The following is a 27,635-nucleotide window of genomic DNA, read 5'->3' as shown; positions in this document are numbered from 1 at the left end:
CCGCTGAGTCCAAAACTGTAATGTTTGGCAACAAAAACCAGGTCCATTTCAATGTGGTCAGAGCAGGTGGGCGGGGCCCGGCGAGGAGGGGGGGGCGGGGCCAGGAGTGGTGTGATTTCTGGGGCGCGCGACCGCAACAATCGTGGGCGTGCACGAGATGATGGCGCGTCATCGACCGTGAACTTGAACATCCAACCGAGCGACGCACGAACGTTTGGAAGAAGAAAACAAGTTAAATCCGAGAGTTTTTGATCCTTAAAGTGAAAAATACGTTGATTCTTGATGACGTTGCGTCATCCGAGAGTTGGACGAGGGTCACGTGACACTGACATCAACCGCCATTTTAAATTTTTTGTTTATAGTAGCCTAATGTAAATATAAATCAAACTAAATCTGGCCCGACAAGTTATTTTCTGAAGGGCCGACAGATCGGAAGAGTCGGACCGGGAATGTCGAGAATGAATTGTTATAAAAAAAACTGGATAAACAAAATGGGTGGAATGAAAACTTATCTAGTTTAGCACAGAAGCTACATGCTAACATCATGTTAGCACGTAGCTCCTCATTGAGGAGCATCTAAAAAAGTTATTTTATAGGTGTTTTTTTAGTCGATGGAACTTTTTTAAAATCTGGGTCAAACTTTTTGAAATTGATGATGTCATAGCTCTTTAGTCCGGAAAAACAAAAACAAAGGCCGACCAAAAAGTCTATCAAGGTAGATTTGTTTCTTTATTATTTAATTATTTTTTGTATAAAACATTTTTTGTACAAAACATTTGTAATAGTTAAAACAAAAAAAAGTGTATTCCATAATTAACGTAATATTTTTTTTTAATTAAATATTTTGGGTAGGAAATTTGTGTCTTAATAATCTTAAATGTTATTGTTTTATTTGATTGAAGTTAAAGACTTTTTCTAAGTATTTATTTTAATTATTGACTTAAGCGGGAAAAGTTTTGAAGTCGATTTGTATTTTTTTAAGGGAAAATAAGTTCTGTAGTAGTTTTTTTTATAGATTGAAGTAAAACAACTCAAGTAGTTATTTTTTAAATTGAAGTGAAAAAAGTTTTGAAGTTTTTTTTTATTGATTAACATTAAAGTGAAAACAGTTTAGTAGTTTTTTTTATTGATTGAAGTAAAAATGTTGAGTAGTTCTTTTATTGATTGAAGTAAAAAGGTTTAGTAGTTCTTTTATTGATTGAAGTAAAAAAGTTTAGTAGTTTTTTTATTGATTCAAGTAAAAAAGTTAAGTCGTTTTTTTATTGATTGAAGTAAAAAAGTTTGGATTTTTTAACGATTGAAGGTCATTTTTGAAGTGGTTGTGTTCATTAGTTTCACTAATTAAAACAGGAACTACTACTACTAGTATGACGGCCTAGTTCGACAACTTCCTGTTTCGGGCGCGTCAACAAACCCTCCATCAACCGACGCTGTCACTCACTACTACGAAGAATGTCTTGTTACGAACGCTCGTTAACCTGCATTTCTGACACGTTTTAAAAGGTGTAAAGTCAGATAACGACCGTAAAGCTTCATTTTATCTGCAGCCGGTTGCTTCCATACGAACACGTGACTCCTGGTTCAAGGTCTTTACGAGGGTCCGGAAGATAGTTTGACGAGGGGATAAGAAAGATGAAAGTCAAGTCGCCGCACGAGGCTAGTTTTGGGACGAAAACAGTTTGATACTTTATCAGTTTATCTGACTGACCACGAGGAGCGAGACGGGAACGAAACACGTGAATCCAGGTGGTCTCACTTGGTGTGTGTGTGTGTGTGTGTTGGTGGGGGGTGTATTTGTAGTATTGTTGAGTACTTGACTCTGGTGTCATAGAATTTACAGACCACATGATTCTTGATGGAGTCGTAACTACTTTAATTTGTTTTTGAACCAAAATATGTCCAAGCATCAGCTTTAAAAGCTGCTGGAGTCACTGTATCCTCTCGTCCTCAGTTGTAACTGCTTTCATTTGTTTTCAAACCAAAATATGTCCAAAACATCAGCTTTAAAAGCTGCTGGAGTCATTGTATCCTCTTGTCCTCAGTCATGGCTGGGATCTCACTTTTCAGCGCCCATGTGGAGCGAGAACCAGATCAGGCTCCGCTTGACCTCAAGTCCCACCCGGACACTCGTAGGGGGGTAGCGGGGTGTAGGTCTCGCCCTCATTTCAGCCTCAAGTATCTGTCGGAGGAGGATCACCACGCCCGGTCCTCTTTCAGGTTCCTCCAGTCGTCGACCCCCCACTGGAGGTCGAATCAGGTTCTCCCTGAAGCGGACGAGCAAGTTTTTTCTGGCGGCCTCGGTATGAGTGGGAGTCGAGGAAAGACTTCTGGTCTAGAGCCACTTCCTCAGAGGACTCTTTAAGTCCGGCGGGTCTAGCCAGTCCGACCTCATTTCACCCGAGAATCTGTAGGAATGATGACATCACTTCCTCTCCGCAAACACTACATGTCGGTGTCTGGAGTCCCCTCACTCAAGAGCCAAACCAGGAGACAGCAGAGGCTTGTTTTGACGAGTGGAGCGCCCCCTGTCAGAAACTGGACCGAACATCAAGGCGAGAATGTCTTGAAGCTCCGCCCCCCCCGGGAACACGTTTGTTTCCTCTCAGCGTGGAGCGCCGACCTTGACTTCCAGGAACTGCCTCGTATTTGTTCAGATGGGTCACATGTAGAACCCGGGCCGGGGTCCTACTGGTCCCTCCCCCCGAGCCGAGGTGTTGTGGGGAACGAACCCGCGGGGCCATAAAAACACTCCAGGAATGTAAACAGTCTCAGGTTGTTTGAGTGGAGCTCCTGGACAGGAGGCCGAGCATGAACTATAAATCAGAGGCTTCTGCAGGTTCGGACAGGAAACGTCAATCAAACCAGAGATAAACTGGACTGTTTCATCTACCGCCTCCCTTAACATGAGGCCACGGCGCCCCCTGGCGGTCTACAATGATATTGAAGAAATAATTATTTTTAAATAAATGTTATCACACATTTTTATTATTCGAGGTGTTAAAGTTGACAGCTTTCCAGGGTGTCCCCCGCCTCATGTTAAATATCATTTTTCAAATAATTAAATTCTTTTTTTTTGTATTTAAAAAAGATGCTTTAATTCTTCCCCAAACATTGACATTTTAAATACACGATTAAATATTGTGACGTCACTGATATACATTATGGTTTGACGTCACTGGTTGTGAAGTAGAAAAAGAAAAAAAAACAAAAAACGTTTGAAAATTCACGAAGGTTGTTGGAAGTCAAACACCGCCATCTCCCGGTGAGACCTCGCATTGCAGCGCGACCAAGATAAAACCACGTGACGTCAGTTGTTTTTATTAAGAGATGCCTTTATTGTAGTTTTTTTGGAATCCAGTGACAACGACACGAGAAAAATGGTCCTGTCCCTCCCTCCCTCCCCCCCGTCACTCGCCCGCCTCAGAGGGAGGGGCTACGGGTCGGGATGCACCGCCATCCCCGCTTGTAGTCTTAACTTACACAGATAATAACGAAGACCGGTCCGTGGGCCACGGACGCACATGCACTCCAGAAACACAGAGCCGCCCCGGCTGCGTTCACATATTAACTTGGTCGACTAACTCGAGCGTCTCCGCTGACATGGAAAAAATGAACAAAAAAAAAAAAGACTATTCAAGGGAAAACCAGTTTAAATATGGAGGTCGTTCATACTCTTTAGACGTAATCTAGTCTCACTACGGTGGATCCTCGGGAGCGTCCTCAGTCCTCGTCGCTGCCGCTGGCCGAGCGCTCCTGTGGGGGGAGGGGTGACAAGAGAGGTCAAGAGAAGGTCGACTCGAGGGGTCGACGTGACGACCGACTCACCTCTTCCAGCTCCTCGTCGCTGTCGTCGTCGCTCACCACGGGCTTGGCTCGGGCGCCGCGTCCTCGCCGCTTCTGACCCTTGCTACCTCGGTCGCCCTTTTCCTTCCTGCTCAGCTTGATCTTCACCTTCACCGACCGAGCTGCGGGAGCACACGGAGGTCAGCGGGGGTTCTAGTGGGTCATGGCCCGGGGGCCCCGAACCAGGACCCCCATTTTTATTGTTTGTTGTGACACAAACCAGAGATGCTACAATATAGCGGTGTTTGTTTCCGAGTCTGGTGATACGTATCACGATACAAGGTCATCAATACGATATATCGTGATACTGTAGTAACAAGTATACATGTGTAGTATTGTCCAGTACTTGACTCTGGTGTTGTGACACTGTAGTAACAAGTATATATGTGTAGTATTGTCCAGTACTTGACTCTGGTGTTGTGATACTGTAGTAACAAGTATATATGTGTAGTATTGTCCAGTACTTGACTCTGGTGTTGTGACACTGTAGTAACACGTATATATGTGTAGTATTGTCCAGTACTTGACTCTGGTGTTGTGATACTGTAGTAACAAGTATATATGTGTAGTATTGTCCAGTACTTGACTCTGGTGTTGTGATAGTGTAGTAACAAGTATATATCTGTAGTATTGTCCAGTACTTGACTCTGGTGTTGTGACACTGTAGTAACACGTATATATGTGTAGTATTGTCCAGTACTTGACTCTGGTGTTGTGACACTGTAGTAACAAGTATATATGTGTAGTATTGTCCAGTACTTGACTCTGGTGTTGTGATACTGTAGTAACAAGTATATATGTGTAGTATTGTCTAGTACTTGACTCTGGTGTTGTAATAGTGTAGTAACAAGTATATTTATTTATTTTTTTTTTTTTTTTTAGAATCCCTTATTAGTCCCGCGAGGGGAAATTCAACCATTCACACATACTGATGGGAGTAGGCATGCACACTTGCGCCAAGTTCACCATCAGGAGCAATCAGGGTGAAGTGTCTTGCTCAGGGACACAACGACACAAGCTTGTCTGGAGCTGGGATTGAACCTGCAACCTTTTGGACTGCAGGCAACCACTCTACCATCTGAGCTATGTCGCCTCTGTAATATCTGTGTATATATGTGTAGTATTGTCCAGTACTTGACTCTGGTGTTGTGATACTGTAGTAACAAGTATATATGTGTAGTATTGTCTAGTACTTGACTCTGGTGTTGTAATAGTGTAGTAACAAGTATATATGTGTAGTATTGTCCAGTACTTGACTCTGGTGTTGTGATACTGTAGTAACAAGTATATATGTGTAGTATTGTCCAGTACTTGACTCTGGTGTTGCAGAATTTACAGACCACATGATTCTTGACAAAGACGTAACTGCTTAAATTTGTTTTGCTGAAGTCGACTGTATCCTCTCGTCCTCAGATAACACCGGGATATCAATGTTCCACTTAACTGCAGAGGATGTAAGGACTACTGCCATCTAGTGGCTTGAAGTGTAATCGCAATATAAAATGAATACTATCGATACAGTGCAGTGAAAAAGAAACAACATTCAAGTGTATCTAAATATTTAACAAGTATTTAACGAGTATTTCAGGAACTAAAGTTGAACCTCGACTGCGACTCACATTCCGACTCCGAGCCCTCGTCCAGATCCTCCTCCTCCTCCTCACTGTCCTCGCCCTCGCTCTCCTCGTCCTTCTCGATCTTCTGGCGGACGCTGGTGAAGACAGACTGCAGCACGATGGAGTCCTCGTAGATCAGCGAGCCCTCCAGGTTGAAGGTCTGAGCGTTCTGGCAGAGGAGCATCACGTCCTTCTCGAGGTCGTTCAGGCTCCGGTACTTGTGGCTCCGGATCCTCTCCTGCGGGGGGACAGAGGCGAGCGGCGGTGAAGGTGGAGCTGTGATAGAACACGAGCGTCTCCCTGAAGGACGCTCACCTTGATCTTCCTGAAGTCCACGGGTTTGCGGATCAGCTCGTAGTACTCGGGCAGCTCCTTGCGAGACGGCAGCTGAATGAAGACCTCGCTCAGCTGTCTTCCATTGACGCTGTAGAGACAGACAAGAGACGTGTTCAGCTCCCCCTGCTGGCCATCACCCGTCACTACACTACCCCCCCTCACCTGTCCTTGTACTTTATCACGGCGTCCACGATCTTCTTCATCTTCTTGGTGAGCGAGGCCGGGTTGGGCGACAGCTTCTCGGCAGGAGGTCGCCCGCGCTTCTTCGTCTTCTTCCCGTCCTCGTCCTTGTCGCGGTTGCGTCCGCTGCTGGAGCTCGGCGTGGACGGGCCGTCGTGGTCGCGGTCCCGCTTGCGCTTCCTGGTGGTCTTCTTGGTGCGGACCTCCTCCTCCATGTCCTCCAGGTTCCCGTCCTCGATGGCCTGGAGAGAGGAAGACGTTTTTGACACATTTAAATATCAGTGTATGTTTAGCTATAGACTTAGATATAGACAGAAAACTGTGTCATAGAAATTCACTTTAATTTAAAATGTTGAAACTTTGAATTTTATTTACAATATTTAATTTAATAATTTCTATAAAGAGGGATTTATTTTTATAATTAATAATTAAATTTCATTATTTCTATATTTTAATGATCTTTTTAATAATTTGTATATATAATTTATTTTTAATTTATTTAATTAATCATTTTCTTTAATTAAAAAACATTTTCCAATTAAAAAATATTGAATTATCTTTTGAATAGTTTTTTTCAATCATATGATTTCTTTTTTAATAATTAAAATATAGAATCGAATATTTTCAAAGTGAACAGTACACTTTGATGAGCTAATTCAAAAATATTTTATACAAATTTTATTCTAAATACAATACATTAAATACATATCATCTGGGCGACGCATGATTGGCTAAAGGTTTGATCAAGTATCTCGGTACTCCTTTAGTACGGTCTGGTAATATTTAGAATATCAAATAAATGTATGAAATAAATGCATTTGCTTCGAAAATATGATTTTCTTTTTAAATCACTTGTTTCTATTTTGACAGGTTGAACTCTTTTTAATGATTTAATAATAAAATAAAACCAATAATAATTCAATATTCTGATGCCACTGACATAGAATCATTGATAGACGTGTGATATTCTCATATTCAAGCGACAAGATCTCACCTTGAGCCACTGCTTCTCCGTGAGCGAGTCGCTGTAGTCCACCTCCTTGCGCTGCCGGGACCCTCGTCCGAACAACTTCTCCTCCTCCTCCTCACACGTCAGCCTCTCCACCTCGGCGTCGTCCTTCAGGATCCAGCTGGGCAGGTCGTCCTCCTCCATCAGACGCGGCTTCCTCTTGGGGTTGCGGGCTTCCTCGCGGCGCCGGTCCAGATCCATGCGCTGCATAGACGGAGACGCGGTTAGTGGAGAACCGGAGAACCAGGAGGGAGCTGAAGGAAGTCGGGATCCACCATGAACTGCTCAAACTCCTCTTCGCTTCTGGCGATCATCTGGTTCACAGTCTCATCGTCCGGGACTTCGTCTTCCTCCTGCGGACGAAACATTTGATCAACAAGTGGATTCTTCGGAGCTCAGTGCAGGAGCTGCACACAGACTGGACGAGCACCAGAGTTGGGAAGTTTTACCGAAAAGCTTCCGGAAGTTTTATACCGCCAAGAGTCGGGAAGTTTTAGCGCCAAGAGTCAGGAAGATTTATCCTCCAAGCGTCGGGAAGTTTTACCGCTAAGAGTCGGGAAGTTTTACCGCTAAGAGTCGGGAAGTTTTAGCGCCAAGAGTCAGGAAGACTTATCCTCCAAGAGTCGGGAAGTTTTACCGCTAAGAGTCGGGAAGTTTTACAGCTAAGAGTCGGGAAGTTTTACAGCCAAGAGTCGGGAAGTTTTACAGCTAAGAGTCGGGAAGTTTTACAGCCAAGAGTCGGGAAGTTTTACCGCTAAGGGTCGGGAAGTTTTACCCTCCAAGAGTCGAGAAGTTTTACCTCCAAGAGTCCGGAAGTTTTACCTCCAAGAGTCGGGAAGTTCTACCTCCAAGAGTCGGGAAGTTTTACCGCTAAGAGTCGGGAAGTTTTACCTCCAAGAGTCGGGAAGTTTTACCGCTAACAGTCGGGAAGTTTTACCCGCCAAGAGTCAGGAAGTTTTACCGCTAAGAGTCGGGAAGTTTTACCTCAAAGAGTCGGGAAGTTTTACCGCTAAGAGTCGGGAAGTTTTACCAAAGAGCCTCGGGAAGTATACTCTATACTATAGTGAAAACTGAAGTAATTTAAGTGTGTATTCTAGTCTGAAACATGGGTACATCAAGTGGGCTCGTCCAGTGTGTGTCCATCTTCATGTGTCAAGTGTCTCACTGTACTGATGGAGGAACTACAGAGATGGTCTGTGAGAGAAAGTTAGATGGATGGAAAACCAAGCATGTGACGAGTTTTACTGGAAGAGAAGGAAAAGAGAAGGAGGAGGAAGGAAAAAGAAAAAGTGGGAGAGAAGCCACAGGCAGCAGTGGATGGGTGGGAGATGTTTGCACGGTTTCGATGCACACGCACCCACGTCCCCTTGGGGCGGCAGCCCCCGCTGGCCCCGGCCTCGTCCTGCTCCTCGTGCTCCAGGATGGCCTGCAAGAAGGCCCGGCGCTCGCAGCCCGAAGACTTCTGGTCAAACATGCCGGCCTGGATGACCTTCTGGTCCACGTTCAGCTTGTACTTGGCGGCCGCCAGGATCTTCTCCTCCACGCTGTTGACGGTGCAGAGGCGCAGCACGCGCACCTCGTTCGTCTGCCCGATGCGGTGAGCTCGGTCCTGGGCCTGCAAGTCCTGCGGGATCAAAGTGAACAAAACGGTGAGACTCGGGGGGGGTTAAAGGTCGAGGGCGAGGGAGGGTCGACGTGTACCTGATGAGGGTTCCAGTCGCTGTCGAAGATGACGACCGTGTCGGCGGACTGCAGGTTCAGACCCAGACCTCCGGCCCTGGTGCTGAGCAGGAACACAAAGAAATCCGAGGCCGGGTCGTTGAAGGTCTTCAGCAGCATCCCTCGGTCTTCGGCCTTCGTGGTTCCTGCGAGGAAAAGAACTCGTTCAGTCGTCGCCCACTTCAAAAACCCCCATCTCGTCTCGAACTCTCACCGTCCAGACGGAGGTACTTGAAGTTCCTGTAGGCGAAGTAGTCCTCCATGATGGTCATGAGCGTGGTCATCTGACAGAAGAGCAGCACTTTGTGGTCCGTGGCCCGCAGCTTGGGCAGGATTCGATCCAGCAGCTCGAACTTGCCGGAGGAGCGGAACAGGTCCGGGCTGCAGGTGGAGAGAGAGAGACGAGTGAGTCACATGATCGTCTGCGCGTCGCACGATTGGCTAAAATATCTCATTTTTATATTGAATTCCAAAGGCTACAAATAAAATGAAAAAAAACATTATTTTACATTATTGGAATAAGAATATCAAATTCTATATGTAAAAAAATAAATCATGTTGAAAGTATTTAATTTCTTTTTGATTTATTAAAAAACAGGAATTCAATCTTTTAACAAAGATATTATATTATTCAGAAAAAGTATTAATGTAAAAAATAAACTCCTTTTTTATATACAGAGGTTGAAATTCTAATTTCAATAATTCGATATCTTAGATTATACGACCACGTACCCGGACACGACCCCTCCAGAGTAGCCAAGATGCTCAGAGAAAGACTCCTGCGAGGAGAAGAAGAGAAACGTCAGTTCAAATCTTCTGGCGCCCTCTGTTGGCGAGTCGCGCCACTACACGCACCTCGATGTGCTGGAACATGTAGGGATGGTTGCAGATCTTCCTCAGCTGCATGATGGTGTTCATCAGGGTCTTCGTGCCACCTTTACCCTGCGGGGCAAAACAAAAAGAAGCGCCGTCGTCAAGACGTCCCTTTCCTCCGAGCATCGCTCGTTTTTTTTCCCCTCACCTTCTTATCTTTCTCGGAGCCGTCGGTGAGCAGGACTCCCTTGGCCTGCATGTGTCGGTACAGGACCCTCTGCAGCGCCGACATGTCGCACTTGATCACGTACTCCACCTTCTCGGGCAGCTGAGCCTCCACCTCCTTCTTGAGGCGGCGCAGCAGGAACGGCCGCAGCACCTTGTGCAGACGGCGGATGATGAGGATGGTTTCTTCTTCGTTCAGGTCCACCTGGAGAGAGAGAGAGAGAAAAAGAGGTCACTTCGAGGCGGGAGGGGTTTCAAGGGGGGCTACACGGACCTTCTCCCCGGTCATGGCGAAGGGGGCGTTGAACCACTGCTCGAAGGTGCTGCAGCTCTTGAAGATGGTGGGCAGCAGGAAGTTGAGCAGCGCCCAGAGCTCGGGCAGCTTGTTCTGCAGCGGCGTCCCGGTGAGCAGCAGCCGCCGCGGCGCCAAGTAGTGCGTGTTCAAGACCTGAGTCAGCTTACAGTGGTGGTTCTTCATGCGGTGGCCCTCGTCCACGATCATGTACTTCCAGCGGAGCTGCAGCCGAAACACTCCATTAGGGACGCGACTCAATAATCCTAATAATTTGATCTTTTCTAATAGGTCATTTTTAATATCTCTTCAATCATTTCTCATTTAGTTTCATGTAACAGTTTCTAAATCAAAAATTTATGTTTTTAAATCATTTTTTCAACTACAGAATAAGTGCTCAGAAGTTATGGGATGTGATATAGTAAGTAAGTAAGTAATATTTATTTGTATAGCGCTTTTCGAGACCAGGGTCACAAAGCGCTTAAACAATCAAAACAATATTCAATAAATATACACTTTAAAGGTCAAGATCATACTGAGAACAACACAGGAGTTCCAGAAAATCAAGGAATATAGGTTTTGTATTAGGTTTATCATGGAATAAAACATGTCACTATAATGAAGGTATATTCCTATATCGTTATAAAATGTGTTTATTCAATCAAACAAACATTTGGAAATTGACTATTTAAAATAAAATAAAAAGCAAAATTATGAAAATGTTAAAAATTATTAAGTTTTCTTCTTTGTAAAACATGATTCATGATAAAGTTACTCCTTTAGCATTTTGTGTTAAATCAAAAGAACTTCTTTTTTTTTTTAATGAATAGAAATACAATTTAGAAACGACAAATTAAACTGAGTTTACACACATTTAATAAAGAAAATAAATATTTTCTGGACATTCATGACCACAAAGACACAAAAAGATGGTAAAATGTTCCATTTGTTTTATCCAAGACAAGAATTAAAATATAAAGATATTCCTCTATTAATATCGTGTTTCTTTTCTTTACAAATAGTTGGATATTCTTATTCCGAATATTCATTCAAAAACTAATAAACACGTTTTAAATGAACAAAAAGCCTCACCTTGGCCAGCACTTGCTTATCTTTGATGATGTACTCGTAGGTGGTGAGCAGGACGTTGAACTTGCCGCTGCGCAGGAGGGGCACGAACGCACGGCGAGCTTGAGGAGACCCCTGAGGGAGGACGGGAGACCAGAACCTTCAGTCCGACCGCCACAGAAAGAACTGGAGGAAACCGGCGGAGACTGACCTTGTAGGAGACCTTGATCACAGACGGAGCCCACTTGTCAAACTCGTACACCCAGTTGGAAAGAGTCCTGAAGGAAAACACAAGTTGGACTCAGTTCTGGATCCGGAACCACTTGATGGAACCGGACACTCACGAGAGAGGGACGATGATGAGGAAGGGCCCGTTGATGCGCTTGAGCTCCATTAGGTAGGTGATGAGGGCGATGGTCTGGATGGTCTTCCCCAGACCCATCTCGTCGGCCAGGATGCCGTTCAGGTTGTTGTTGTACAGCGACACCAGCCACTCCAGACCCTTGACCTGAACACGAAACCATGAGCTCCGCCGTCAGCATCACACCCACCATCACTATCTCTACCTGGTACTGCTTGAGCTGCCCGTTGATCAGCAGCGACGACTGCTTGTCCACCTTCTCCGTGACGGCGTGAGCGACGGCATAGTACGACTGCAGGCCGCGGTTGAAGGCTGCGTTGCCGTACTCGTCGTCCACGTCCTGCTTGGCGTGTCTGACGGAAGGAGAGATCCAGACGGTCAAATACTTCAGTGCGAGGCATCGGACTCCATCGGGGGTCAAGGGGCAAAATCATTTCACTCTCTTGGTCAAAGACTGAACACATTTGATGTTTAACTAAACTCTTCAGTATCTTATTCCCATCGACTTCCTGTCTCTCAACCTCAGTTGTTTTGTTTCTACAAATGTATAATTGTTGACTATGAAGTTTAATTTTAACCTTAATTAAAATGTTGACACACTTCTTATTGACTTAATTATTTTTCTAAACCATTTAATTCACTAATTGAAAGGTTTCATTGGTTTAGTTTTTCTAAATCATTTACTATTTGAACATTTTCTAAATGAGTTGTTTTTTTTGGCAAATTCTTGTTAAAGAAATTAGAAAATTAAACATTTTTTCGTAGCTCTTTAAATTCAATATCAAAACTGTTGGTACAATGGTGTCACCAGACAAGGTGCAACAACATGGTCACATGATCGTCTGCTCGTCTCATGATTGGCTGAAGGATCAAGTAGCTCTTGGTACTTGTCTGGTGACACTATTACACAAACATTATCAAAAGATTACGATTAAATGCATTTAATATACAATTTAGAAAATGTTTTTTTTAAATAACTAGCATTAATATATCAATGTGTAAAAGAAATGACGTTTTTTTTATATATTTATATACATTTCTTTTTAATTTAACAACTAGTGTCAACCATGATTGGAGGAAAGTACCTCTGGACTCTTAATATTGTCTGGTGGTCGCAGTATTACCAACGTAATTATATTGAATATAAAAGGATCCATATAAAAAGATATTAAACTTGGTAATTTGATGTTTGAATAATTGGAACTAGAATATAATAGAAAACTCCATAACATGAAAAATATTGATTCTTGAAATTCAAATATTCAAAAGAGAAAAAACTAATTGAACCTTTTTTATTAATAAATGATCGAATCAAATAATTAAATCTCAAGCGAGTCAATGAAACCCCCAACAACATTCCAATTAAACTAATAATAAAAAGTAACATTTTAAATGTTAAATTCTGATGTTTAGAATAAAGACATTTCAGATGGAAGATCAGATGAAAACATTAGCAGCTTCTTACTCGATGATGTGCTGGACGTCCACCTCGTCGACACTGTCGGGGTCCAGGATCTTCTTCTTCTCCTCCGTCTGTGAGGTGGCACCTTTAGAGTGCTCGTCGTCCTCCTCCTCGGGGAAGAGGCCAAGGTCAAGGTCAAACACATTTTCCACCACCGGGAAAGACTCCGACGTACCTCCTCGTCCTCCTCCTCTTCCGAGCCGCTGTCTTCGCTGTCCGAGCGAGGAGCTACTTCATACCTGCGGGGACACGAGTGCAGGTCAGACTCGGACCCTTGGCTCTCGGCCTCAAAAAGAACTCACCCTGGGTTCATCTCCAGCCAGGTGTCCAGCTGACCCGCCTTCGGCGCGTCCATCCCGGTCAGGATCTTTCCACTGTCCACGTGGATGACCTTGACCGGGAGGTCGCTCATCTGACTGGTCTCGTCCAGAGGCTGCCGGCGACACAAAGACGTCTCAGTTTTCAAGCCTCGCTTCACAGGTTCAGGTGTAAATTAAGTCATAGTGGAAGGTTTTTTTCTAATCGTTAAAAGTGGCTGAAATGTATAAAAAGATTTTACAAAGCAAGAGTTGATCGGTTCAGAGACCTGATTATGTCCTTGTCAAAATATAGACTTAAATCAAAGGAAGAACTGTTTGACAGGGGTTGGGGAAAACTGTACAAATGTGAAGAAACTATATATTATATATATATTTTTTTGTTTATTTTCCTTTAATATATAGAGTTGATGGATCTTAAGTCAGTTGTTCAACTTTCTCTGTAATAATGTCATTTATAAATCGACATCTATAATAAAATGCTATTAAAATATTATGGAAAAAACACCAAAAAAACAGTTGATTTCCTCACCTCTCCGTCAGGTCCAAGAGCAGCGGCGCCACCTTCAGTAGGCTCAGGCTTCTGCAAGAATAACACAACTTGTGAACATCTTTCAAACTCAGAAAAGGGGCCAAATATTTTTGACGTAAAAAAAAGAATAATAAGAAACTGTCAAAATCCCATATAATTATTTTCCTTCTTCATCAGTTTTTAGTGTAATTGAAAGCTTCTGTACAATTGTTGTCAATATCTTATCTTATCTCTCCACCTTGAGTTAATATTAAATTCTGAGCTGCTCTGGTAGGAGAACTTACATTTCCCGCTGCATTGGCTGCCTGTTTCTTTCAGGATCAATTTTAAAATGCTGGTTCTTACTTTCAGATCTATTCATGGCCAGACTTTTTTGGTTTGTCTTATGTGTCTTGGCCTTTTAAAGGATATATTTTAACTGTGTATTGTTTTTGATTGTTAAAGCGCTTTGTGACCCTGGTCTGAGAAAGCCACTCTTTAAAGGTGACCATATCAATATGAACATTAATGTACGTATACATTTAGAGACGACAACATTAAATGACTGGCCAGGCTTTGAGTCCCTCATGTGCATCTTTGTGAACATAAGTAATTTATATTTGTAAAGCGCTTTTCCAGACCAGGGTCACGAAGCGCATAAACAATCACAACAATACATAAGAAACTTAAAAGGTCAAGACACCACAGAGACAAACACAGGAGTCTCAGCAAACTAAGGAAGAGCCTGCACGAATAAAAATGTCTTGAGATGTTTCTTGAAGGAACTCACCTTCTTTTTCTTCTTCTTCTTCTTCTTCTCTTTGAGAGCCTGCACCGCTTTATGCGCTCGCACCAGCTCGGTGAGGTTGGCCACGTACTCGTCCGTCTGCTGCAGCAGGTAGGCCAGACGCTTGTCTTTCTTCTGGTCGATGAGTTTACGGTAACCCTCCTCATCTTCGGCCTGAGGGAGGAAGAGGCGTCAGGCTGGAGTTCGTGGAGACGGAAGCACGAGGGACTCACCATCAGCCTCCGCATACGCTCCTTCTCGATCCGCTCGTTCTCCTTCTTCTGCTCGCGCTCGGTGTTGGCGTGGTAGGTGGCGACGGCTTTGGTGGCCTTCTGGATCTTGGCAGTGATGGAGCGGTGGTATTCCTTGAAGTCCTTGGCGTGCTGCAGGATGCTGTTGAGGTATTCCTGGTGGGCGACAAACACACGTCTCAGAGGTCTTCACGCTTCAAATTAAAAGGGGTCCGACGACTCTACCTGGTGCTTCTGCCGGCGTTTGCGTTCCTGCTCGATCTTCTGCTGTTTCTCAAGTTTCTCGGTGATGCGAGCTTCGCGCAGAGACTGACGTTTGCTGCGCTTGTAGGCTTTGGCGTTGAGAGCGGTTTCCAAAGCCGTGTCCCGGCGCATGCAGACCACGACCTCCTGACGCAACTGTGGACGCGATAGTTTAGATCTTTGTAACACACCTTAACCAGCTCCACATCGCTTTCTAGGACGACTCCGGTCTCACCTGTCTCTGGAAGTTGAGCAGCCGCAGGGCCTTGAGCTCTATTGTGGCTTTGGTGCGCAGGTCTCCAGCTAAAGAGCCCGGCAGGTTCTCCAGCTCCTGGATTCGGTGAGCAATACGGGCCTGCAGCCTGGAAGAAGAAAAAAAACTCATCATCTATGTATCCATTGAACCGTTTAATTCCGATTCAGAAACTGCTCTTGAAAAAATCAACTCTGTAACAATATCCTTTAGGGTTTTCTGCTCACTTTAAATAATAGTTCTACTTCACGCATGCTTTGCCCTTTAGTCGAGTCCTTTGACTTTATTCTCACTTTGTGAGATTCTTGTTTAAGAATATGGAATCGATTACATGTGTCACATATAATCATGACTGTGATGTTCATTCACGCTGGGAAGAATCGTTTTCCATCAGATGTTTACACCACGACGTAGGAGTCCGAGCACATGAACGAGCCGCTTGAAGCCTTTGTTTTTTTTATCTACCAAGAATGGGTGTAAATTTAACGCCCGTTATCCTGGTAGTTTGTAGATAAATCCACCGGTGAAGTACTTAGTTTGGTATGTTTCGTCACAGACCACTTGTTGTCGGATGCTAACTTTAAAGCTAGTCATGACGCACATGTATGCAGCCTTGTGAGCTTCAACCCGACATAAACGTGTCAATAATGTGCGCCATTAATCGATACTTAAATATTTAAATCAAATCGATTTAATCCATTTTTACCCAGCCCTACTACTTGTGAACCACATGTGACATTAAAGAGAAATGGACGTCGCTCTTCTCACCTGTACTCTCTCTCCTGGAGGATCTCCACTGGGTCCAGCCCACGAGGTTTTTGGATGGGAGTAATTCGGTTCTGCTTCTGGTGCAGCATCATGGGCGGGGGCTGAGCCGGCTGCCCCGGTGACTGAGTCTGAGGGGGCATCACCGGGGAGGCGGCCGGCGGCACTGACGGAGGAGCAGGCGAGGGTCTCCCGGTGGGCTGAGGAGGGATCAGCTTCTGAGGAGGGTTGGAGGGAGCAGCAGCGTTCACCATGGGTCCTGGAGGAGTCGGAAGAGGGTGAGTGGTCGGGTCGGACAAAACGCCTTGACGGACAAACGCACCTTCAGGCCAGGGCTTCGGAGGCCCGTTAGTGGGCTGACCCTGCATACCAGGGGGGACTCCAGGTCCAGGAGGTGGCATGTTGGGTCCAACCATGCCTGGAAAAGAGCATATTAACAACAGCTGATAATGATAGAAAAGTGGTCATAATGTTATGGCCGATCAATGACTTTTGTAGTAAAACTAAGGATCATCATAAAGCCCACCATGAGGTCTGTTGTAGTTGGCCTGAGCTGGTCCTGGCCCGGCTCCAGGTCCAGAAGAAGGGGGCATGTTGGTCATGGGCGGCTGCGGTTGCATCCCCGGCATGGGCCGCTTCCCCTGCACGGCCATCTGCAGGTGCTCGGGCAGCGCCTGGCTGCGGGCCAGCATCTTGTAGGCCATGATCTGGGCCCGGAGTTGATGCAACTGGTTCTGGTTGAAAGGCGTTGGTCCCCCGGGGCCCACGGGTCCTCCTCCCGCCGCCCCGCCAGGACCCTGTTGGGGTCCCGCGCGGTTCGGTTGGACCATCCCCTGGCTGGGGTCTGCGCTGGCCTCCATGGGGCCCGAAGCGGGGCCCGGCGGGCCCCCGGGCATCATGGGTCCGGAGGGGGGGCCGTTGGCGGGGACAGGGCTGGGGGCGTGCTCGGAGCCCCCCAGTGGCGACGGGTAACCTGAGGAGAAGGTAAACTTAAAACCCGAGGGACAGTATGAACATGATCGACAGATAGAATCAGATTTAAACGACAAACGTGCCGTCGTCTCGTCCAGCCAGACACTTGACAAACAACAGCCGAGCGACTCAAGAGGAGAAACCGGACGGATGAGTTTTCCCGCTAACACACACACACACACACACACACACACACACACCTCGTGCTCATGGAGTGAAGCGTCCTTCACCCTGGATTCCATCGGGTTTTAAAACGACTGATTTTAATCACTTCAAAGTCCAATTTGTTACCCATTTAAAATATTATTTCAAGGTCCTTTAGAGGAGATTCAATTTGTCAAGAAAGTGAGAAGCTATATATTAAAAAAAAAACTTTCAAACAATATACGTGTTGTGCCTCAAAGGGAGTGAGCTTCACTTAAACTCTTCCCGACATCTCTTGTCGCATCAACATGTCGCCGTACAGTGACTTCAAACACTCGCTCAGACAGAACAAATACTTTATAGTGAAATAAGTTAAATAAACTACCTTGAGAATGTTGGTCCATGGGACTCGGAGGAGGACCCATCCCTGGATGGCCGCCCGGTCTCATGGCCATGCCCTTCATCTGTCCATACCGAGGGTCATCCGACATTCCTTTCTCGTGCATGGCTTCCATTGGCTGCAAGAGGTCAAACAAATTGTCAAACACTTGTTGTGCATCAACCGCGCCGCGTGTTGGTCCAAGTATTTTTTACTTTGTGCATCTGGTGCATGTTGTCCTGAGGGTATCCTGAGGGTCCCTGTGGAGGGTGCTGGTGTCCTGATGCAGGAGGTCCGGGACTAGGCCCCATCATGCTATGGGCCGAGCCAGGGGAAGGACCCGGGCTCGGACCCATCATGCCTCCTGGAGATGGCCCTGGTCCTGGGGAGGGACCAGGCCGAGGCGTCCCTCCCATCGGAGGGTCCGGGGTGGACATCTCGCAGGGGGAGCTGGGAATGTGTGGCAGCAATAGACGCCCCTGTGGAGCCAGAAGATCAAACTTATGGGCGTCTGTCGAGACCCTGTCTCAGCTCAACATACTGGGTTCAACTCAAAAAGACCTTCAGAGGTGAGTGACTTAACAAGGATCATGAGTCTTGACATGAGTGACAGCTCGTGTAGTAAACACTGATAATATCCTGACGAAAATCTAAATAACAGGTGTTGAGAACCAGTTTAAACGTACGACTTAATATCTCTATGTGTTCTCAGTATTATCTTGACCTTTAAAGTATATACTTTATTGAATATTGTTTTGATTGTTTAAGCGCTTTGTGACCCTGGTCTGGAAAAGCGCCAAATAAAAATGACTTACTTACTTTTATTTTAATAGTTATTTTACACATTCATGTGGATATTATTCATTTATGAGGAAGAAATTCGTTATTTAAAATACAACCTAGAGAACTAATGACAACACAATAGTACAACCTCATATTACAACTGTTTTATTTGTTAAATAAATCACAATATCAAAGTCAAAGCATTGCAAATATGAATAAATCGGATCAAGTAACAATAGCCAGTGTTGTGAACAAAACCAGAGAATAAACATTACCCTTTACTTTTTGTAAACATTGAGATGTTTATCGACAATTAAATCCTGATAAATCATAGAAAAATGCTTGTTTTTGTGCGATTAATAAACAAACATTAGGTAAAATAACTCATAGTTATTGAAATACTACTAAAAACAAAGATACATTTTGATTTGTAATAAAATCTGTGACATCACAACACGTCAATATCTTTGGAGGGAAACTGACATATGTTTACATACATTAAAATACATTATATTTAACACTTAAAGTAACTCACAGCATTAAAGTATAATTTATAAACACATTTCAAGGACAATAACAAAAAACGTTGAATAGAATGTTTAAATAACAATTCAATCTGGAGGTCAAAACAACGAATTAAATAACAAGAAAACTCGGACTAGAGTAAAGTAAATATCATAAATATTCATTTAGATTTATTCCAATCATGTTGTGCTGAAATAAATATTGTATTTTTAATACTTTTTACCGTTCGGTGTCGCTACCGTTAGCATGGCCTGGTTCGCTCCTGGGGGCTAACATCTCGCACGGACGGCGAAAGTACTTTAAATCACTTTTACGGAGTTTTTAGTGAAGTTAACGTACTTTAAAGAAAGTAAAACAGACGCTCGAACGGACGGAAACAACCGGAATATCGACGGACGACGACTTGCGATCGCTGGAAAGAAACAGTTAGCATGCTAACGGGGCTAGTGTGGCTAGCCGAGCCGGCCACGCTCCTCCCGGGGCCGACGAGACGCAGGGAGGAGAAGAAAAAATAAATAAAAACCCGGTGGAGGATAAAAAGTTGAAGCATCTTCTCCGCCGAGGACGATTGATCCACGGCGCCTCCCGTACCCTTGGCTCGCAGCGTCGCTTCGCTCTCGTTCCAAAAAAAAAAACACATTTCATTCATCGAGTCTCAGGCGCAGCCGTGAAGCGCCTCAGCGCCGCCGAGAGAAACACCGACAAACAGCGAAGAAACACCGCGAAGAAAACGCGCCGAGAACCGTCGCGGTGGAGCCGCGGGAAGCGACGCTCGAACTTACCGAAGCGGTGAGAAGGTGATGTTTGGTAAACTCGCCGGTCGCAGCGTCTCTCGGTTTTTTTCCTTCCTCCAGAAACAAAGACCTGCCCGGTTGGTTTTTTTCCTTCGACTCCCCCCCCCTGTCCGTCCACCGCGTCTACAGCGCCCCCTAGCGACGCGTCAGTGGGGGGATGGTAGCAGCGCGACGCACGGAAAGAACAATAAACTCCATTTATCTTTTAAATCTATTCCTTCAATATCACTTTTTTCAACGCGACACTGAGAAACAATAAATAAAGATTGTTTTTTACATTTGTTTTCTTCAACTTTATCGTGAAAACAATGTTTGATGATGGAATTAAAAAAAAGTATTTCCGCTTTAACACACATCAAAGCGCCTTTTATTGTGCAATAAAAACATCAATATATGTATTTAACTTTATTATTTTTTGACTGGATCATAAATATATTTTAATGTAATTTATTTAAATATTATTAATTTATTTTATATGCCACTCGATATAACCCGAAAAATGAATTGTATTTTTATTAATCTCATTTTATTTCAACTTTCGTCACTATATAAAAAAAAAACAAAAAACATTGGCAATAAAATAATTCGAGTTATGAATGAAAAATACTGACAATTATTTTAAATAAATATTTACTATTTTCATTACTTAAAGTCAATATATGTATTTAACTTTTTTTTTTTTTTGACCGGATCATAAATATATTTTAATGTAATTTATTTAAATATTATTCATTTTATTTGATATGCCACTCGCTGTAACGTCCCTGAAAAATGAATTGTATTTTATTAATTTCATTTTATTTCAACTTTCGTCACTTTATAAAAATATTTATATATATAAATATATTATATATATTACTTCTTATATTATATTATATATTAATATATAAACATTTTTTTTATAAATAAATAAAGTTCTACCTTACCTTATATTTAAAAAAAAAACATTGTCAATAAAAAATTTCGAGTTATGAATAAAAAATACCGACAATTATTTTAAATAAATATTCACTATTTTCATAACTTTAAGTCAAGATATGTATTTAATGTTATTAAATGATTTGCTAACTTAATTTTTAAAATTGATTTTATATTTCACTTAATGTAACGTCCCTTAATAAAAATAGTGATTTATTAATCAACAGGTTTTATTTATATTTATTTCATTCTTTTTATCTATTTTATTCTTGTCATCAACATAACAAGGAAACACTCACAATAAAAGCTTTTGGATTTTGATTCTAAAATATATATATTTTTTAAATCAATGTTTTCTTCATTATTTTCATGAAGACTAAAGTGTTAATTGGATTTTATTATTAATTTGATCTTATTGATATTTTTAAATAAAGTTTTTAAGTATTATTCATTTATTTGATATGCCACTCGATGTAACGTCCCTGAAAAATTAATTGTATTTTATTTATTTTATTTTATTTCAACTGTCGTCAGTATATTAAAAAAAACAACCATTGTCAATAAAATATTTCGAGTTATGAATAAAAAATACTGACAATTCTTCTAAATAAATATTCACTAATTTCATTACTTAAAGTCAAGATATGTATTAAATATTGTTAAATTATTTGCTGACTTAATTTTTTTAATTGATTTTATATTTCACTTCATGTAACGTCCCTTAAAAAACATAGTGTTTTATTAATCAACAGGTTTTATTTTATTTATTTATATTTATTTCATTCTTTTTAACTTTTTTATTCTCGTCATCACCATAACAAGGACTCGCAATAAAAGCTTTTGGATTTTGATACTAATATATATATATTTTTTAAATCAATGTTTTCTTCATTCATTTAATGAAGACAAAAGTGTTAATTTGATTTTATTATAAATTTAATCTTATTGATGTTTTTAAATAAAGTTTTTAAGTACTATCGCATCAAGCAGGAAACTTGTGGATGAATAAAATAAAACTAAGAGGTGAAACTGCAGTAAACAACTAAATAACTTATATTCAATTATAAGCGAAAACAAATGCAGTTTTTTAAACTATATTATTGCTAAAAACAAAAATGGAAGCAGTAACGAGATTTTAAAAAGCTAAAATTACGGTTTCATCGGTCGACAAGAATTAGAAAAAAAAATTGATTAAATGTTTTCATGTGAACGTGAACGTTCAACGTCACTGATTTTATTATAAATAAAGTTTTCTTTAAAGTCCTAACTAAGTGAACGAAATGTGGAAAATCATGAACAAAACTATTGTTAGATACGTGAATTAAAGAGGAAACTAGTAGATAAACACGAAACATGTACTAAATATTTTTTCAATACAAAATAAAGTTTGTTAAAAGATAATATTGTCAAAATATAGAAAAAATGGCAGCAAAGGTACAATTTATTCTCATTTTTGAGACTAAAAAAAACAGTTCAAGAGATAATATTGTAAAAAATAAATGGCATAAATTATGGGATTTATTGTCAGTTTTCTTCATCTTCCTACAATGTTATGATTGTCAACAAACATGGAAAAAAAACATACATTTTTTTGTGTCACAGGACATTAAAGCTGACAAGAGCTGAACAGTTGTAGATAAAAGAGATAAATATAAATACTCTGAACTACAGGAGATGAAACTAACATGAGAGAAACTCTTCATGATTGTGAGAACAAACGTCCAGTAGTCTTGAGCTGCAGGTCACACGTTTCCACCTCGTGGTTCATCACATGACCAGGCAAGTGGTCCAGCATGACCTCTGGAAAAACCTCTTTGGTGGAGCCTTCATAACAGCAGGAGGGGGGGGTGGGGGGGGGGTCTAAGGTTAGAGGTAGAGTCTGTCTCAATAAAGAGTCATAAAAACAGCAGTAGTGTAAAGATCGCCGGGTCACAGCAGAACAAACTCGTCCAGGCTGTCGCACGTGTCAACTCTCCGGCGCCCTCTATGGATGTGGGTGACGTTGGAGGGCGCGGCGTGGGGGCCGCCCTCCTGGCTGAATCCGTCGATGAAGGTGAACATGGGGTACGTCTCCGCGGAGGTGGACACGGCCTGAGGGGACACGTTAGTTTTCTTCTGCTCAACGAGCGGGTGTGTCTTCGCTCACCTCGCTGACGGATCTGCAGAGCGACTCGAAGTCTCGCCGGCCTTTGGCGTAGAAGCCGATGGTGCAGCTGGGGTCCATGCGGGAGACCGGCAACTTCCGGGGGTGTTTGCAGTGGAAGGACTTGAGGAGGGGATAAAGGGTCGAGGTCAGATCTTAGAACTCGGTCCTGTATATCACCAGAATATTAAATAGTGGAATTTAACATCTTCTTATTGAAATGTTTAAATATTTAACTATTTTATTCAAATGTATCTCTATTAAAACATTATTTTGTGTATTTGGTAAAAAATTAAATTTAAATATTTGTATGTTGTCAAAGTTTTTTTTATTACATGTAGAATTTTATATATTAATTCCAATATTTCAAAAATAAACTTCCGAACCTAAATATTTTTTAAATTCAGAGCCCTTTAAATTAAATATTATAATGTTGGTGTAATAACAGACCATACCAATGGAGCACCGAGCTACTTGATTGAACTTCAGCCAATCATGCGACACGGAGACGATCACGTGATCACGTAGAAGCCCATTAGCTACATACTCTTTTGGTTTTGTCTGCTGGCAATTTTAATATTGAATTTAAAAGACTATGAATTAAAAACGATTGAATTTAGCACAAAGGTTAATTATTGATTTTTAATTTATTGAATTTTATCTAAATAATTATATTCATTATTTTTATATATATATATATAAAAAAAAAACATATATAATATATATATATAATATTTTTTTTTTTTTTTTTTAACAGAGCGTTTAATATTTTTATTTACAATAATAATAATAAAAAATAATAATGATTTTAAATCAATTGCTTTGATCGCACAGCTCGGTGCTCTATTGGTTTTGTCCGGTGACACTATTATACCAACATATATTGAATTTAAAAGGCTAAACGACAAAATATTGAATTTAGAAAATATATGTTTGAATTATTGAAATTAAAATATTAAACTATGACCAAAAAAACTTCTACCATTAAATAATGAAGTTATTGAATTAATTATTAAAAATAAATAATCCAAAAATCCAAAGATTAAGCATTTGATATGCTATATTCAACTACTCAATATTGTGATGCCACTGATGTTCCTCACACCTCCAGTGGAAAGCCGTCCTTGGTGGTGTCCACGGTGGGCTGGCAGTAGTGCGGGTCCAAGTACAGCAGGTTGTCGCCTGAGACCAACAGAGCAATGACCTCCAGAGGGCGCTGTGAGGGGATTTTAAAAACCGGCGTTACCTTGGAAACCGACGAAGAACAAGGAGTGTTTGGGTTTCCCTCCGATGATCCCGATGCAGCAGCGCAGCTTCAAGAGTCTCTACGGCAACAACAGAGGATGTGAGTCGAACAGAAGTCGGGCGTAAGAACGAGGACGGGCTACTTTGACGCAGGCGACGTAGGCCGGGTTGAGCTCGTGACCCCCCAGACGGACTGGAACCAGGAGGACGACGGACCTCCATGACGAGGGTCTTTCACAGGCTCTCCTCACGTCTCCTGTGTAGACTGACAGAGACGGAGTGAAGCAAACGTATGGAAGTGACACCAGAATAAAGTTGAATATATTATCTTTACAAATAACTATTACTTACTAATCTAACGTTTTAAATGTTGAAACTTTTTAAACGAAATGTTGTTATTATTTTAATGAATCATTTCATTTAATAATTTCTATATTGAAAGGTTGAATCGTTTTTTTTAAATAAAATTTTTCAAAATTATTCATTTTTTTATTTTTACACATATAGATTTATATTCTTTTTCTAATTATGCAAAAATAAATGATATATATTTAATATTGTTGAATCCGTAGCCTTTTAAATTCAATTTAAAATGTTGGTATAATAGTGACGCCAGACAAAGCCAATAGATCACCGAGCTACTCGATCAAACTTTCAGCCAATCATGTGACGCGCAGGCGATTAAAACTTTTTTTTTTCATTGTTATTATTGGAAATAAAAATATCAAACTCTTCGTAAAAAAAATAATAATATTTTTGAGTAGATAATTTTGAAAAATCGATATAGAAATTATTGAATTTAATTATTTAAAAAAATAAAATAAAAATCAATGCTTAACCTTTGTGCAGTCTCTGGGTCAAGGTGACCCGGGAGGCCCGGAAATAAATGTAATTGAGGTATCATTTGGTTTTGAGCCTCCGGGTCACCTTGACCCAGAGACAGAATAAAGGTTAAAAAGAACAACAACATTTAAATAGAAAAAATTAAAGTTTCAACATTTAAAATGTTAAATTAAATAGCGCTGGCACTGATTTACTTCAAACGAGACTCACTAGTGCAGTCCTGGGCGACGTAGACGACCAGATTGGGAAGATCGACCGACGTCGACACAGCTTTTCTGGACGAGAAGAATCTTTAAAACACCAATCCACACTTGTGACGAGGGTTTTATGTCGACTCACTCCAGGATGTGTGCCACGATGGACGGTCCGTACCAGTCGCCCGCCTTCTTCCCCGAGCTCCGGCCCAACTCCACCAGCTGGTGGATCCCGAACGGCGCCGCGGGACGATCGGCGAACCAGGACACGGTCCTCCTGTGCGTGGACTCCATGCGACTGTCCAGCAGAGAACCCAGGCTCAGCGTCCGACTCTTTCCTCCGCTTCCTTTGCTTCTGAAACTCTGTGCGTAGCTGCTGATGGACGCCTGAGGGCGACGCTCGGGCAGATCCATGTCGTCCTTCACCACGTGGTGACACGCCGACCAGCTCCAGCCTGAGAGAGGAAGCTAAGGTCACAGAGGCAGCAGGCGGGGCAAAGAAGTCCAGATGTCTGTCTTTCTAGGAACATCGTTCGTCGCTGCTGAAATACTACGTCGAGTCATAGTGATCTAGGTTCGCCCCGGGGCCTCCTCCCTTAACCTGAGCAACCTTGAGTAGATTCTCTGGATGTTTGTTTGTGAACAGTTACGAAACATTGACCTGAACTCCTCACTTAATCCATTTAAAAACATTCATTTTGGGGCATTTTTCAAGAATTTTTCAATTCATCAATTTAATTTTTTTTCACCAAAATTCTTGAGACACTTTTTATTCAAAATGTCCAACGTTACCTAATCTTTGCTTTTGCAGCATGTTTATCAATTTTTCAGAATCGTTAATATTTAAGATAAAAAATAAAAAAAATAAAAAGTGTCTGTTATTTTTATTTTTAGAAAATCGAATTTGTTATTCATTGCCTGAACTTTGGTTTTGTGTTTAGTTTTTAATATCCATTTTTAGGAATAATAATAGTTTTTATTAAAAACATCCAAAAAAAAAGTGTTTATCTAGATTATTAAGGCTTCGGAAAATCACATTTTCTTGGAACTTGTCGACTGTTACCTGGAATTTGTTGCATTTTTAGAAACATTACATTGTTATACATTACATACTTTTTATAGGGAATTTTTTGGTTTTGCTCACGGATTTCTTAGGGTTAACAACCGAGTTAAAAAGGAGGGTTTGAGGAAACTATTCTGCTGTGTGTGACTCACGTTCATAATCCAATAAAGTTGTATTCAAAACCTTCACTGCTGAGGATTTATCTTTTCAAACAGTGACTCGTGTTCAGAGAGTCTAAAGTTTGTCGTCACCTTGTGGCATCAGGTGCAGAAGCAGCGCCTGCGCCAGCATCATCTGCCCGGTGCGTAAGAGACAACCCCAGCCGCTGTCGCTGGTCAGACCGGAGCCCACCAGTGGAGAGAAACCTCTCCTGTAGGTCAACCACAGCAGGGACTCGAAGCAGCGATGAAAACAATCTCTCCCGCCTGAAAGAAAAAGACAAAAAAAATCAGTCTCGGTCACAATTTCATCTTCGAAAGACTTCGTCTCTCACTCGGATCCTTGAGGTCGTACGAGTTCCCCAGCATGACGACGGGAGAGCTTTTGCTGAAGTGAGACCTCTGCTTGAAGGTCCAGCCTGGGAATCAGAGAGACTCGTCACGCCTTGATGGGATTAACCGGTGACAGGATCAAACCGTCCCGCTATTGTCTCGAACAACGCACCGTATTTGACGCTGTTCCACGCCGACAGGAACCTGGACCTGAGTTTACTTCCGTCCTGAGCCTCCGACTGGTCCCGGCCGGCCTCGGGCGACTGCACGCTGGACGAGGAGAGGTACAGCCAGTCGTCCAGGTGGTCCTCGTCGGAGGACTGGTCCTCCGGGGAGGCGCCGGAGGTGCTCGGGTTCATCGCAGCAGAATTCGACCAGAACTGGCTGTGAAGAAACTCTCCGTAGGGCCATAGCTGCTGCGAGGCATCACGAGGGTCAATGTTATGTGACGTTTTATCATAAAATATCAAGATTCGTAGAGTCACGTGGATTCACACTTGACTTTACCGTATAATTACCAGTTATAAGCATCTCTTTGTGCTAGAGTTAATAATAAAAATGACAGTCTATGAAGTAAAATGACATAAAGACGAACAAACATTTGTATCTCACGCATATAAAGGCATAAACTCGTTTATACTGTAGATTATGAGTTAGCTAAAAATATTTAAACGATAGTATGAGACTAAAACACACTTTTGACACATTATATATAAAAATAAATGCCCTTTCAAGCTAATACAAGGACGTATAAGTAGTAACTTGAAAGCAAAACTAGTTTAACCTCCAGTGATGCTAACTCTGTGTAGTCAACAGCTGTCGAGATTCACTAAACTACGAGCCTTTAAACTCGCTGTAATTCATTTAAAGATAAAATACAAAAGATAACTGAATTTACCTTCATGAGAAAATGCTCATGTTGCGGAAAAGAAAAGAATAAAATCCGTTTAAAAGCTTCCGGAGTTGAAGAACGACTTCATTACTTCCTGTTTATATTAGCCGAGTGACGTCACTACGCTGTGATTGGCCCAAAACTATCCCCCACCCTGCGGGTCGAAGTGATTGGTTCATATTGTCCAATCAGAGTGGG

At 42.1% G+C, this 27,635-nt stretch overlaps 2 protein-coding genes across 6 annotated transcripts; both read right to left on the bottom strand.

The window, feature by feature from the left end:
* Nucleotides 1-3,311: 3,311 nt before the first annotated feature.
* smarca4a (SWI/SNF related BAF chromatin remodeling complex subunit ATPase 4a) lies at nt 3,312-19,731 on the bottom strand. 4 transcript variants are annotated; one of them, XM_087810173.1, is made up of 32 exons: nt 19,637-19,731; nt 17,762-18,025; nt 17,553-17,685; nt 16,578-17,024; nt 16,374-16,469; nt 16,055-16,310; nt 15,269-15,395; nt 15,016-15,189; nt 14,773-14,946; nt 14,543-14,713; nt 13,774-13,824; nt 13,227-13,357; nt 13,100-13,163; nt 12,928-13,034; nt 11,668-11,815; nt 11,446-11,609; nt 11,313-11,379; nt 11,126-11,236; nt 10,016-10,258; nt 9,725-9,946; nt 9,559-9,645; nt 9,436-9,482; nt 8,918-9,084; nt 8,686-8,849; nt 8,342-8,608; nt 7,260-7,337; nt 6,970-7,188; nt 5,958-6,217; nt 5,775-5,883; nt 5,463-5,697; nt 3,826-3,965; nt 3,312-3,753 (listed from the first exon to the last, which is right to left on the bottom strand). In XM_087810173.1, the coding sequence occupies exons 2-32, from the start codon at nt 17,981-17,983 to the stop codon at nt 3,721-3,723; spliced, it is 4,914 nt and encodes a 1,637-aa protein (XP_087666299.1). In that variant the 5' UTR covers nt 17,984-18,025; nt 19,637-19,731; the 3' UTR covers nt 3,312-3,720. The 4 variants fall into 4 exon arrangements, with proteins under 4 accessions (XP_087666299.1, XP_087666301.1, XP_087666300.1 ...); XM_087810175.1 differs by having other exon boundaries at nt 12,928-13,031; XM_087810174.1 differs by having other exon boundaries at nt 13,774-13,821.
* Nucleotides 19,732-22,066: 2,335 nt separating this feature from the next.
* On the bottom strand, nt 22,067-27,546 carry LOC148064810 (cysteine protease atg4da-like). Of its 2 annotated transcripts, none has more exons than XM_087809416.1 (11): nt 27,444-27,546; nt 26,718-26,961; nt 26,548-26,631; nt 26,306-26,479; nt 25,137-25,446; nt 25,008-25,072; nt 24,098-24,219; nt 23,956-24,034; nt 23,815-23,891; nt 22,713-22,832; nt 22,067-22,657 (listed from the first exon to the last, which is right to left on the bottom strand). In XM_087809416.1, exons 1-11 carry the CDS (start codon nt 27,447-27,449, stop codon nt 22,496-22,498), a joined length of 1,443 nt encoding a protein of 480 aa, XP_087665542.1. In that variant the 5' UTR covers nt 27,450-27,546; the 3' UTR covers nt 22,067-22,495. The 2 variants fall into 2 exon arrangements, with proteins under 2 accessions (XP_087665542.1, XP_087665544.1); XM_087809418.1 differs by having other exon boundaries at nt 26,718-26,958; nt 27,444-27,541.
* Nucleotides 27,547-27,635: the final 89 nt, after the last annotated feature.

Source organism: Callionymus lyra, chromosome 15 (genome assembly GCF_982586985.1).
Source record: "Callionymus lyra chromosome 15, fCalLyr1.hap1.1, whole genome shotgun sequence".
NCBI classification, from domain to species: Eukaryota; Metazoa; Chordata; class Actinopteri; order Syngnathiformes; family Callionymidae; genus Callionymus; species Callionymus lyra.
This window is presented reverse-complemented; position numbering and strand designations above follow the sequence as displayed.

What these genes read in the sequence shown, in the direction of transcription:
- smarca4a (XM_087810173.1), bottom strand. Translation starts at nt 17,983, where the DNA reads ATGTCCACCCCGGACCCTCCGATGGGAGGGACGCCTCGGCCTGGTCCC. An exon ending in TCGCCATGACCGGGGAGAAG is followed by an intron (nt 9,947 to 10,015) that starts GTCCGTGTAGCC and finishes CTCTCTCTCCAG; the next exon opens with GTGGACCTGAACGAAGAAGA. An exon ending in CGAGGGCTCGGAGTCGGAAT is followed by an intron (nt 3,966 to 5,462) that starts GTGAGTCGCAGT and finishes GTGCTCCCGCAG; the next exon opens with CTCGGTCGGTGAAGGTGAAG.
- LOC148064810 (XM_087809416.1), bottom strand. An exon ending in GTGGAACAGCGTCAAATACG is followed by an intron (nt 26,632 to 26,717) that starts GTGCGTTGTTCG and finishes TCTGATTCCCAG; the next exon opens with GCTGGACCTTCAAGCAGAGG. An exon ending in ATCGTGGCACACATCCTGGA is followed by an intron (nt 25,073 to 25,136) that starts GTGAGTCGACAT and finishes CTTCTCGTCCAG; the next exon opens with AAAAGCTGTGTCGACGTCGG.